Below are 13,669 nucleotides of genomic sequence, written 5' to 3'. Positions count from 1 at the left end.
CCCCTCTTCCTCCGATGTGACTGATGATTTCGCACATCCCGTTTCAGGTGGTGAGAGGTGCAAGCGTCAAGTGATAAAAATCTGCTAAAACGCGATATCAGGTGGCAGCTCAGCGTGACGACAGACTTGCAAACACCAACCACCTAGATGTGAGAAAATAGTTTATGCTCATCACGCCTGAGCATGTTTCCTGAGTGCTGAGACATTTTGTTAACACTTCTTAAAATAGCTTGGTGTTTTAAAGATTTTTATCATTTTCAGGGGCAATGACAGATCATGTGTGCAGAAGTACATTCTGACATTTAGCCTACACAGGGGTATCTATTTCTTCATTTCTGTTTTAAAAATTATTCTTCAACTAGTAGTGTATCATAATTTCCAAAATGTTATGGTTTTGTTGCTCCTTGCTAAGAAAAAGCATAACCCGTAGCATGCTGCTGCCACCACCGTGTATGTCTGTTATATTAAGAGTGATGCTCAGGTTTTGTTTGTAGGTCAGCATACAATGACTTTCTTCTAAACACAGATTCCATGTTTCAGGTATTTTCAGGTTACATTTCAGCGTGTTTGAACACATGTGTATTCCAACAAATATGCATCATAATCTTCTTTTACATTTTAGTTTTTAATGTTCATCACTGCTATAGTTTGATGGTACTCCAGAGTCCTCGGTGCTTTGGTCAAACCGAAGATAAACCAAACACTGCCATCTCCTGGTTTGTGTTGGAACAACTTAAAAACAAACAAAATGCAGTAATTAGAGCGATGCAGTGAAAAAAAGGAAAAAGTCTTTATTAACTTCCACATACTCTTCCACATACAGACACCCATTTACCAAAATATCTCTACTTTATCTTCATTGAGGGCAGAAGGAGCTCCAGGCAGACAAAACAGAACAAACCTACATAAAAGCAGCACGGCACAGTTAAAGTACACCAAGAATTGAAAGTGGAAATGCTAGGAAAAAATAAATACACATATAAAAGGTAAAAGGAAAAGGGGGACAGAGGTCTGAAGCCAATCATCCAGAAAACGTGCCACCGTGAGCTGGGTTTGTGTGGAATTGGGGTAAAAGTGCTGAATTTCTCTTGAAGGAGACAGACTGGAGGAAAAACTGAGACAAACTAAGACGTCTGACTAATGGCAGCTTTATGGGGAAATGCATTAAGTCACTATTATAATGCCCTCTGCAGTGTAGAACACCTTCACTGATATGTGTGAAAATGCAATCAGTTAATTTTCACTTTTCAATTAAAAATTTGCTCTTTGTACAATATGTTACAATATGTTAATTGTAGAAAAAAAACTAAAGCTGATACATAAGGTAAAATAAATACTCTAAGCATACATTGAGGAAATTTATCCTTTGAAAAAAATGGACATTAGCCTTACAAAAAGACAATGACTGTCTCTTCTGATTACCCGAGAAATATCAGCAAAATGCCTCGGCTTTTACTCCACATTTCCTTTGTACAAACCCCTGGAAGAAATCCCAACAGATGTACTGATAAGTAGCACCATGCAGTAGCACCTGGATGATTTGCATTCAACATATAACAGCTCGAAGAAACCCCATAACAATTGGATCGCCCTCTAATTTTAAAGTGATTAGATGAGAAGGTGATACCGAACCAGGAGGCCGTATATCCCTTTTCTTCTCTTGCTGGGCGAGTTAAAGCAGAGGAAATGCTGGAAAACACTCTGAAGGTCAGGAGAAAGAGGAAGTGAAGAGAGCTCAGAGGATTTGGGGGAATACAGAGGGCGGATGCCTCTTTCCTTTCACAGTTTCTCCTCCTATTTGCTCTTCATCTCCCTTGTTGGTTTCACTTTTCTCCTCATTAGCTATCCATTGGACTCATTTCTACGACAACAATCCCATTAGTTTTTCAACTGGGGAATTTGTAAAGATGGGTGTTGTCTTTCTTATGGAGACGTGTCACAATTTTTTGTTCGACACTTCAAGGCGCCTGTTTTGCACGTTGTTTTCTCTATCCGTCTCCGTTTAAACGAAGGCCTCCGGGACCTCTGTGCCGTTGATTTTGATGTATATTTTGGCGTCCTCGGCTTTCTGCTGTAGTTCTCGATGGAGCGTCCATCTGTACCAGATCAGGTAGAGAGGCAGCAAGAAGCCCAGCAAGCTGAGCACAAGCAGTCCGATGTTAACCTGCAGGGTGACACCGGAGTAAGCAAGGTTTTAATCTGGCTTGATAGCTGAATGTGTTTAGGTGGGTGATGATTCCTACCCAGAATGGGTCTCCTTCAAGTGGTCCCATCATTGCCAAAAACAGGGGCTGTTGCAGCAAAGCAAAAACAGCACTGGCGAGAGACTGCATCCCTGTTAAGCTGCCAAACTGAGAGGAGGGATATCTAAAAAAGAAAACATTTTGTTTAGTTAGTCACTTTGCAGCAGCGTCTACCAACATGGAAGTTTGATACGCAAAATGATTAAAAATGACTTGGCAGTTGAAATTAAAATGGGCATGAGAGATTAAAATGACGTTGGTACATACACAGCAGCATAAAGGCCCCCGACGGCAGAGTGAATGAATCCTCTCACCACGGTGTGTAAGATGAAGGAGATGATCTGAGGAAAGAAGAAAAACAGAATCAGTGTTTATTCGCTTTTGCGTCTCATGTGAAGTTAATTCAGTTTCCCTTTAGCCAGATGGTGTTAGTGTGCAATCAGATGCCTACATCAACTGTCAGCTCGATACAGTAAAGTCAGCTTTGCATATGGACACAGATCTGATGAGGACACAGAACAGAAACATCAACGAGACGCTCACCTGTAACTGGAGATTTGGTATCAGACAGGTGACACCAAATCCCACCAGAAGCAGGTTTGTGAGGATGAATGCTCGCAGAGCGTTTGTCACTTTCTGGATCTTTCTGTCTCTGCGCTTTGTCTTGCTTTCACCTCTAAAATGTAAAAAAGAAAAGAAAGTTGGATTACGAGGGAGGGATGCCATGACTGGATTTTATTGGAATCATAAATAACAAAGTCTCTGAAATTATTCTAAAACACACCAACAGCACAATGTTTCCTGGGATGCAAACTCCCTTCCAATCCCCCCCTCCACAATTTTGTGGTACAAATTTAATGGTAATAATTGTGAAAACCATTTCACATTTGCAAATTGTAGTCTGTTTAAATGTTGCATTTAGAGCAATGGCTTGTCAGCGTGTGTTAAAACAAACTTGTTTCACTGTGGATAATGAAACTTTATTTCCAGCTTTACAAGCAGAAAGAAACAAGGTTTTTAATTCTTTCTTTTTTGGAGTTTACACACACATTTCCCACCAAAACCTGCTTTCTTTGGAACACAGAGCCTTTTAAGTCCATTGAGGAAATAAAGAACCACCAAATAATTGTTTATACTCGTGCGTAGTTATTAGAACAGATCAACACTCAGACTCACTTGCTTAAGGGTTCCTTGTCTTCTTCCCCGTCATCACAGTCCTTCAGCTTCCAGTCCATAATTTGACCAATGACAGGAGTAGTCATCAGACAAAGCAGCTGGAGCACACCAAAGATGGAGGAGTACAGACTCACTGAGGACCAAATGAGGACAACATATTTATTGTTGTTTAATGGAATATAATACAACACTGTTGAAAAAAGATTTTTTTAAAATGGTGTAATCCAGATGATAAAAGTGTGGGGAGAGGTCACTCTCCCCACACTTAACCATCTAACCATCTAACCTGGTTAGATGGTTAGTCATTGCTGTTAATAAACTGTGTGGGACTGTAGAGTGCAACAAGGTCGTTCAAAAGTCAATGTGTTGCCATTAGGGCAGATATTTGTGGCTCTGGGAGCAGTGACACATGAAATGTGAGTCATGTGAAGCAGTGTAAGATGTTTGTTCTGCTGATTCTTCTAAAAAAGTTGTTAATGAGTGAACTAGTAATACTGGTGGCTTTAGTTTAAAGCTGTGTGACAGTCGGAGGACTTGGTTATTGACAAGGACAACCAAGAAAACAAATGTTGTACTCCACTTGTTGTCAGCTGGATATTTAATAAACTAACGCTAAGGTAAACTACTGCTAACGCTAAAGTTTTTGTCTTACCAACTTCCATCCTTTCCACTGAAAATGAAAAAGTTACGTTCAGTTGTTTTTAGGTCGTGATACAAGCCAGACGGGTGCTGTCGCTTGAGTCAGTCATTGCACACAGACAGACATGTCTCAGAAGCAAACAGACTGACCTGTGTCAAGGTTTCCATCACAGAGCACCTCCAAGACGCTGTTCATGGCCCCCATGTAGAACAAGAGACGGAGCTGTGTGATGCACATGGTCAACGCGCTAAGCAGAAAAATAGGGCCCATGATGCTCTTCAGAAAAGACTCAGCTGCAGAAAGCAAAAGCAAGAGATTTAGAACAGGGGTACAAACTAAGTCAGGATTCTTTAAACCGTCATCATTTCAGGAGTTTTATTTTACACTGCACTCTTACATTCCTCCTGGGGCTTGCAGTCCATTTCCAGGTCCATGGTGGATAGGCAGAGAGTACGTCCGTCCTTACCAACCACCTCCTTTTGTTTCACGTTGTTGCTGACGCTCAGGCGGCGGCCCACTGTGGTCACTTGGCGGTAGAACTGCTTCCCTGTGATCTTATGGTCAAAGCCTAGCCAGCTGAACTTTATTTTCACACTGAGAAGGCAGAGAAGCAAATATTTTTATCACATAATTTTTGATCAAACTCTCTCAGTGGGAGTAGGATTTATGTTGGCAGTGTACTTGGGAGCATAAATATGCAACTGTCTTTGGTACTGACGTGTAGTCCATGTCTTCTGGTCCTGGGAATGGCTCCAGCGGCCAGTTGAAGAAGCAGTTGAGGAAGACAAGTCCAGCACAGGAAGCCCACACCACAAGAATGGTAATGAATGGGGCACCGACATCATAGATGACCTGTCCACAATGAAGGAAAATGTCAAACTGAAGTGGAGGTAACTTTTTTAACAACTTATGGCCCAAAAGATCCATAGAGCAAAACCTTTCACATGACCATTAACATGGTTTTGTGCTATCTTCTTTCTAGCTAGATTGTATCTGATATGTATTTGACTGAGATTAGAACATTTCAAAATCTTTTTGTCCTTTGAATACACAGACACAACAGAGAATTTTACATTAAAGTTTCCCAAAAAGTAACAAAGAAAATAAACAAAAAAATATTTGTTTGAAGAAAAAAAGTTTGTTCATAGCTTCAAATAATATGTGGAATATTTTTGTTTTAGATTTTGCTTGGACTCATTTAATGTTATTTTTTGAAAAGGAATACTTTTCCATACCTTGACACCAGGGAATGTGACGGCAGACGAAGCATAAGAACCAATCATGAGGGCGATGAAGGTAGAACGAAGGTTTCCAAACATATTAGGGAGCTAAAAGGTAAAGGAAACAAGGAAAACATCACAGATTAGCATATTCTGTCCATACGGTACCCTACACTAAAACAATGAACAGATGCTAAAAAAATATAAGTTAAATAAGGTCTGTTTCTCAGTGAATGTAAGCATAAAGGTTAAACAAGCATCATAGTTATGTCAGCTGCACTTATTTGGAGATGAGGGAATCGTATGGGGGCGCCATAAAGATGATGCCCAATAACACTCAGGTCAGAGGGCACAGTGGGGACCAATCAGCAAGACTGCATGGTTCAAAATGAGGAGGAGGTAAAAGCACAACAAACTGACATGAAACAAACCAAAGCATAACAGACACACATGAACACGCAGCTGTCGATTACACCAAATAAACTCTTAGAGGAGGGAGCCGACAGCTGAAACAGTCAGGGGGGGAGAACCGGTCCTGGTACCAGAAACAAGATGGACAGGGTAGAGAGTTCATATTTTTTATTTTTTATTTGTTTTGTTTTGTTTACACCCTCTGCTCCAACTGGAAGAGAAGGGTAACAGAGTTGGAGGACAAAATGGGGCGACACAACCAACAAAAAGGCATTCACGAACTGTTCTGTTTTCAAGTGGCTGAACAACAACAAGCACATTCTTTTACATAAGACTGGGGAGGGGATCTGTTATGTTGGGGAACCAGTTTACTGTATTTCTCAGCAGTAACATCGTTCAGAAGTACTTGTCAAACTTAACCAATAGATACTTACTGGTCTTTAACACTGAGACTGAGTTAAACTGGAATTGCACAGTGTTTCCTATGCGATGTGCAGAGAAACTATACTCCAGAAGCCAGTGATGTAGACTGTGTTTAATGATTAACCCAACACTGACGGTTTCTTTTATAGCACTTGAGGTTGTTAAGGTGACGAGGTGAACCAGCGTTCAAGGGTAAAGACGTGTTTCCATGCATACTGTGGAGAATCTTATTCCCATAACTTCAGCTAGTGAGACATTTAGGACGTGCAAAAGATGGTAGAGATGAGTGATTTAGACTGTGTTGTTATTGAGGAATGTTGTTTTACGGAGATTTACTGGTGTAGAGCCACTGTCCGGTGAACAGCATCTCCATGGTAGCAACATGGACTCTTGACTGAGTTATCAAAGGCTAAAAGTGATGGTGAGAGGAAGCAACAGCATGCAGGAGGAAAAACAGAGAGGAAAGAATGCAAATGAATAAAGAGACGTCCACCCAGTGATTCCTTGAATTAATTAAGATCGTGGGTTGTTTTTCTTTGGCTTTGTATCCAAGGCTCCTCTCAGATTTAATGAAAACCATTTGAAATATGTTTCACTTGTCAGTGTGTGAAGTCAGATATTGTTAAATGAAGCTATGTGAGGCCATATTTTGGTCATGTAAACTGTTCTTCAGTATTTCACTCTTATGAACTTGTACACATATATAATGACTTGCAAAAAGAATTAACTTTTGCTTTTGTTTTACAGTGTCACATTTTATCACCACAACCATTAAAGTATTTCAATTTCAGATTTTATGTGATTGAAAAGCACAGAACAGTGGACAATTTTGAAGAGGTAAATGACACTTGTATTTCACAATTTTCATAAAAAGTGTAGCATATGATTGTATGCTGTCCCTTTCAATTGTGATACTTAAGAACACCATATTCTTTCTTTTTCATGTGACTATTATGTGCTGCTTTGTGTTGCCCAAACACAAAGAATCCCCAACAAAAATAGACTGAAGCTCTTGGGTGTTAATGGCACCGCATTCCTATTTCATGTCACTCAGTGGTCCTTCCTCACATCTGAAGCAGAGCTGAAATACACTTCTGTAAATCTTTTCACAAAAGACCAGAACAAAAGGGGGAATTCAAACAGGAGATGAAACAGAGTGACTAGCCAGGGGTCCAGTAAACAATTCTAGCAGCGTGTTAATGAGGACGTCTTATAGACACATGCATTGCTCAGACAACAGGCAGCTGGTACGCCAGCTCTGCAGCAAGAAAAATGCAAAGCACACAAACCTGGCATGCCCACTTACTGTGAGGGAGGTGAAGGTCATGCACATGCCTCCGAAGCCATTGAAAGTGAGTGCAACGAAGATAAGAACGGAGAGCTCTAAAAATGACACATCATTAGGCTGCCGACAATCACTACATCACATGTAGATATGGAAAATGGACAGATTGGATCACATGGACTCACCATTTGGCTTGTAGGCTCCATAGGCAATGAGTAGGCAGGAAAAGCCAAAGCAGGTGCTGAAAGTAGATGACTCTGTCAAGCATTTTTAATGACCAAAACTACTTCTCTTAAATCTTTTTTTGACAACAATATAATATAATCTCAATTAACTCTTTGTGGTTGATTGCCCTTCTGAAAAGCAGTAATCCCCAACAATCCTGTTTCTCTTTTTTTAATTGAGCCAATATTGCTTTGCTCACCTGCCCAGCAGTCGAAGTTTCCGAGGTCCATATTTATCCATGACGATCCCCAGCGGCAGTGTGATGGCTGAGAGCAGGAAGGAGCCAATTGTGAAAGCAAGATTCAGCATCTCATCCTGTTCTTTGCAGATCAGCCAGCCGTTCATCCTCAGCGGACCCTCCGGTGCGACGGGCTTCATCTCCACCCCGTCTCCCGAACTCACTAAGGATTCGTCCGATTCGAAGGCGTCAGCGTAGTCATGGGGGATCGGCGTCGCCGCAGAGTGAGACCGATTGTAGCTGGAGCTGTTACCTGTAGAACATGATGAAATGTTGGTCAGATTTATCTTCTATTTTTTTTCCCTCCTTGTTAAAACATGGTGAATATCAGCTTTATAAATCTACTTTCACTTATTATCTGAAATGTAAAGTCTGCACTTTTATTTCATCACAAGATCATGACTCATCATTACACGGTTGTCACACGTGGAGTGAACTCATCCTCAGTTATCTGTGCTGTAAAAATCAGTCTAAAAAAATGCAACATGTCAGCAAAAAATCTGCACAGACAGGATAAATTAAGCAGGAACACAGAGAAACATTTTGACTCAAATCTTGTCAGGCTGTCTGGGTTTTTATTGAGACTTTACAAAGTGTGAGTGGAATAAAAGGTGATCAGCTGGCAGAGGCAATGAACTGAGCCGGGTTATCAGAACCTTTAGGTTATAATGTGAATAGATACAAAGGTTCAAGAAGAGACCAAATGATAGAGAAACTTGAAACATTGCCTCTTTTGTATCCACCAGCCAATAACAGTGTGCCATTGCAAAGAGGAACTTCCCATCATGACACATTTCATAACAAGGCGCCATAGCTTTCTGCAGAACTTTGTATATAATTTTCCAAATATCCTGAAAATGTGTTTTCTTTTATATACTGTTTCATGGTGCAAAGTGGGAAAATTGATCTAACTCAGTATCAAAATTGAGTACTTGGTGTGCTGACAAGTTGCAAATAAATTTTGCTTTTAGTTTGTATGTGTAACTACTGAAGAATGAAGTGAAATTAGCCTAAAATAGAAAATAAAAAAATACCTGTTTGTGTAAAATTAAAGAAGAGATGTCCTTTGGCCACATGAACTCAAATAGAGTTCATGGGAGACGTGATTTCCTCCTGTTGCGTAACACATGGTCCCTCTGTGACGCTACTTGCAGAAGGAAAACCAAACTTAAACCATACCACTATCTTGCACATCTGGATTTTATAGCCGTCTCCTGCACAGGTCATCTAACTTCCACCACTCATCACTTTTCTATCAGCCTTTGTCCCCTCCCTGGTCTTTATCAGCACCCTTTAAACTTCCAAATTACTGGTAATAAATGCTGGATGTGGAACTCTCTGTTCTTCATTTCAAAAGTCACATGGCTGAAAAGAGCTGAGATGTTCTTTTTTTCCTCTTTGGTCTTATGTCATCAGAATGAGATAAAACTGTTGTGGCAGATCTCCAACAATCTTTTTTTTTTTATTATTATTATTAAAGTACACATTCTAGTGTACTTTTTTAGATTTCCACATAATTGTGAGGTGTGTAAATGATAGGTAAGTTTTTTTTCCTCAAATTAAACTCTGAAAAGTGTGTTGTGCATTTCTGTACAGCCCCTTTACATCGCCAATAAACTGTGATCATATATAACTAAATTGTGATTTGCATCTCTGGAGGAGCTGCAAAATACTCAGGTGAGAAATTCCTGTTTGCTGTTTTCATCCAGCCCTTAAAAGGCACAGCAAAAAAGTGAGATGGTTTAATTAAATGACAACACAAGTGAACTTCTTTTAGAAACACAATGTTTACACCACCACATTACACATGGTGCTGGTGGCATCATGATGTGAGGTTACATTTTTCACACTATTTTTACATTTAAATATAACGGGAATGAATAAGGATTTTACTTTTTCATTTATCTGGAGATACATATTCCTTTTTCAACCATCATTTTTGCCAAGCCTCATATAAAATAAATGACTTGGTCAAATCAGAGATTGTGTATAAATGTGATCTGTTCTTTAAAACACGAAGCACAACCTGGAATTTTATTAAGATGAGCAATAAGAAAAAAGAAGAAAAAAAAAACTTTAGAAAAAGATTGCTTAATCTTTTACGGGTTATTTAAAAAGGAGCAACAAAGAAGCAGTTCATGTGGTCCATTCTTGGTTGTTGTCTTTTCAGTAGCTCACTGTCTCTGTCCTCAACTAAGCTAACAGAGACAAGAACAGCACAGTAACATACTGTCTCAAGAAACCGTACTCTATTCTTTTGTCCCTTCGGACCACTTTGCCTACCTGCCTGCCTGAATGCTCTAACGTATCTGATCTGTTTAAACCGCCTGAGTCCAGCCTGGGACATCTTCACAGATAACATTTTATTTTCAAAGACTGGAGAGGATGGGAAGTGTTGCTTGACATCTCTTGAAAAAAATCTTTCACATCCTTTGATCAAAGTCAAAGCATTACTTTTCCCCCAACCTTAAATTTAAAATACATTTTCAGAGAGAAAACTCACTGCATTAAACCTGAATGACTTGTCAGATATACAAGATGAAAAATGGTAAACGATGATAGGAGTGCAACCTAAACATTCAGACTCACCTTCTTCATTGCAAAGGTAAGAGTAGAAGCCCTCAGACTTCAGCATGATGAGGAGGGAGCCCCATCCCAGCAGCACAGCGGAAAACAGCAGGTTCTCAATGATGGCAGTCACTGCCATCCACCAGCGCCTGGCGAAGGCTGTGGCAAGGGTCGGAGCCATGGCCGAGGGGGAGAGGGAAAGCTTGAGAAAGAGAAAGGACAGAAGAGGAAGAAGGCTGGAAGAGAGCAGAGAGAGCCTCCTCGACTGATGGTCAGAATGAGGAATGACGGATTTCTTATCTGAAAAGAGAAGTAGAGGAGGGAGGGGAAGTTGTAAATTCAGCCTATCGGTGAAGCCAGAGAAACCCTGGAAGGGCTGGTTTTTCAAATGAGACAAGGTTGCGCATCTAACTTTGCACCATTGGGAGATCATTGATCATGTGAAAGAATTGTAAATGAGCCAGTATTGTAGTGAAAGAGCAATTTTGATGGATTTAATACAAAAGGAAACAAATTATTCTTATGAATTGTGGTGATTTATATACATTCTTGCTTATAGTTGATTAAAAAAAATAAATAAAAGAACAATAAAATGTTAGCATCACAAAGTTTCTGCAGGCGAACAAACTGGTCCAGACTGGACTGAAGACTGGTCAACCGATGACCGTCTTGCATTTCTCCTGCGCAGCCCTCCCCCTCCCCAAATGTCCTCTCATATTCAACCAACCGTCAAAAGCGTTTTTCTGCAATTACTTCAGTGCATTCCCAACAAATTAAACAACCTGCTTTGTTTTTTCACTCACACAGAACACACCATCAAATGAGATGCAGAAGCAGCAGATTGAAAAAGTAATGCCCACAGAAGTCACTACTTCTAAGAGTAATGAGTTTGCACAGATTAATTACTTAAATTCCTATTTATGTCAACCTAAACATGTTAATCCTTTCCTTGTTAGATGTCTATAAAAATATAAAACAAATTCTCACCACTCCAGGCTGCAGGTAGTGCTTCAAAGCACCCAGCTCCCTGTATCTGTCTTGGCTCCCTGACCAGGTATCTGTGAAAAACAACATTTATATACTCCGGGGCTCAGCAAAGGGCGCCCCCTATTGAATTTTGACTGCGTACAGTCTGTCCTCTCGTCAACTCCCAATTTCTGAGAAAGACTTCTGTTGAGGGCAGTGATGTGAAAACGAGACTATTAATCTATCTAGTAACCAAATCACCTTAGAATGATAATGTCACGCACCCGTAACAGAGGTCATGGGAAGATTGAGAAAAACCTATTTACAGTGGCGTTTAAGTTTGATCTTATCAGTCGTTGAAGAATGGGACGTGTATAAATGGAGGGGATTAATCGCGCAAAACATTGTCTGAGAAGTTAGAAGACAGCATATCTGCAGGTCAACACTTCTGTGGCTCAGTCGTAACTATTGATTGATCAAGAGAGCGGGAAAAAAAAGCCTTGACGCAGATTCAGTGCTTGTGTGAGCGGTTCTCGGATGTTTACTGTGCTTTGTTTTCGAACTATGGTCAGCAAGCAGTGGTGTTTTTAATAAGGATGTTGGCTTCCTGTCTAAGGCAGCGTGACCAGCGGGTCCAACACGTTTGTATGTCACTTTGGCGAGCGCAAATCTCTGGGAGAAAATATTCCTCGGTTGACCAGGAGGCAGAAGTTGGCATCTGACATACAGCTTCTCACTTGATGGTAACTTAAAGAGCCATTTCATCTTTTTTCAGTTATGTTTTTGTACAATTAAAACCTAACCTTAGAAGATAGTTATCAAAACAAGATATATTTGAAATAATAATAATAATAATAAAAAATTAGACAGTTGAAGGATGGGGTGGAGTTTGGGCCACAGGATGATGCCCACGTTTTGAAGATCAAAGACTCAGAAGCTGTTTTATATAGTTTATTTTATTAATTTATGCAATAAACACATTCTTGGATGCTGAACACAAGGCTTACTCATGTTGACCCGTTTTGCGACTAAAAAATATATAAAACAGTCATCAGTAATTCTTCATAAGCATGCATACATTAATATTCATGCATAAAGATATAGAAATTTAAATGAATTGCACAAAAGTTTGAAGGGTTACAAATACATGATGGTTAAAAGTTGTTTTTCAGTTTGGGACGTGTTTGTCTTGACTTGCAGTGGACTCTGGATCTGATGTGATCAATATGCAAATCAATCACTGAGTGAGCATCAGCAATCACAGGGACGTAAACACTGATATGCTAATTTCTGCTGGTACACAGGTCAAACTGTTAGATTGAAAGGTAAAGAAACACTCCTCTATCACATCCTGGATTTGTGATTTAGGAAATGATGATGGACCGTCTCCGAGAGCTGTTACTGTGAGAGCCCATGAGAGGCTTAATAATTACTCAGTCTTATCACACACCCTGCATACACAAATAGACCACAATTAGAATTAACCAACAGTGCATCATTTTTACTTCATAGGGTGTATCCATCTCATGATATATCTGGTTCATTGGGGAAGATACCAGAGGAGGGATGTGGGGATTTCATTTTGTAAAAGTTCTGATTTGTAATAAAAGAAAATTCAGTTTTAAAATTTCAAGGCACTGGTTTTCCCAGCTTTCAGGCTCTGTGGGCTCCATGGAGCCATAAAGCTGTTATATGCAGACAGATCTCCAAGTTCAGATCCCCTCAATCTTTATTTTCTCAAACAAGCTGTGAAATATTGTAAATTTTTCCAGAATCTGTCACATATTTTCAGCCTTATTGTTTTGAACAATAAGATGTCTGGCATCTGGAAATCCATCTGCCACAAATACAAATAACTACAGGCCTGTTTGAAAATGTTATGTGACCAACTAATGGATTTCTTGAGGAAAAATGTATTATTTTTGAGCAACATTAAGACTTAGAAAACACACTATAATCACTTTTGTAAAACTGATTAATTCCATTTTTTGCCAGTAGATTTGTAAATAACTGCTGTGCTGATATTTTCCTTAAGTTGCCAAGACCCTTTGACACAAATGGGCACAATCTACTGTATTTAAAATTACTGGTCAGCTCAAAATTTGCTGTCATTTTTCTCTTTCCCCTTGCGTTCAAAGCATGGGGGGAATTCAGCCATTTGATTCTTGTGTTATAAGATAAACATATTGAAAATAAATTTGGTCTTTTTTAAATTTTAATGTTTTTGTCAAAGAGCAACATGAACGAGAAATAATTTTCTTTCTTATAATGTTT

General features: G+C 39.6%; 1 protein-coding gene across 3 annotated transcripts; it reads right to left on the bottom strand.

Annotated features, from left to right (window-relative positions):
• Positions 1–766: 766 nt before the first annotated feature.
• slc43a2b (solute carrier family 43 member 2b) lies at positions 767–11,476 on the bottom strand. 3 transcript variants are annotated; one of them, XM_016673641.1, is made up of 15 exons: positions 11,417–11,476; positions 10,451–10,729; positions 7,823–8,114; positions 7,584–7,639; positions 7,420–7,496; positions 5,295–5,387; positions 4,778–4,911; positions 4,457–4,653; positions 4,209–4,352; positions 4,072–4,089; positions 3,420–3,552; positions 2,787–2,919; positions 2,511–2,584; positions 2,244–2,367; positions 767–2,164 (listed from the first exon to the last, which is right to left on the bottom strand). In XM_016673641.1, the coding sequence occupies exons 2-15, from the start codon at positions 10,608–10,610 to the stop codon at positions 2,003–2,005; spliced, it is 1,797 nt and encodes a 598-aa protein (XP_016529127.1). In that variant the 5' UTR covers positions 10,611–10,729; positions 11,417–11,476; the 3' UTR covers positions 767–2,002. The 3 variants fall into 3 exon arrangements, with proteins under 3 accessions (XP_016529127.1, XP_016529119.1, XP_007556124.1); XM_016673633.1 differs by lacking the exon at positions 11,417–11,476 and having other exon boundaries at positions 10,451–10,952; XM_007556062.2 differs by lacking the exons at positions 4,072–4,089; positions 11,417–11,476 and having other exon boundaries at positions 10,451–10,951.
• Positions 11,477–13,669: the final 2,193 nt, after the last annotated feature.

Source organism: Poecilia formosa, unplaced genomic scaffold (genome assembly GCF_000485575.1).
Source record: "Poecilia formosa unplaced genomic scaffold, Poecilia_formosa-5.1.2 Scaffold3, whole genome shotgun sequence".
NCBI classification, from domain to species: domain Eukaryota; kingdom Metazoa; phylum Chordata; class Actinopteri; order Cyprinodontiformes; family Poeciliidae; genus Poecilia; species Poecilia formosa.
This window is presented reverse-complemented; position numbering and strand designations above follow the sequence as displayed.

Coding starts and splice junctions, on each gene's coding strand:
- slc43a2b (XM_016673633.1), bottom strand. CDS start 10,862: ATGATCTCCCAATGGTGCAAAGTTAGATGCGCAACCTTGTCTCATTTG. Junction 4,912..5,294: donor TCACATTCCCTGGTGTCAAG/GTATGGAAAAGT, acceptor CATTGTGGACAG/GTCATCTATGATGTCGGTGC. Junction 4,654..4,777: donor CCAGAAGACATGGACTACAC/GTCAGTACCAAA, acceptor CTGCCTTCTCAG/TGTGAAAATAAAGTTCAGCT.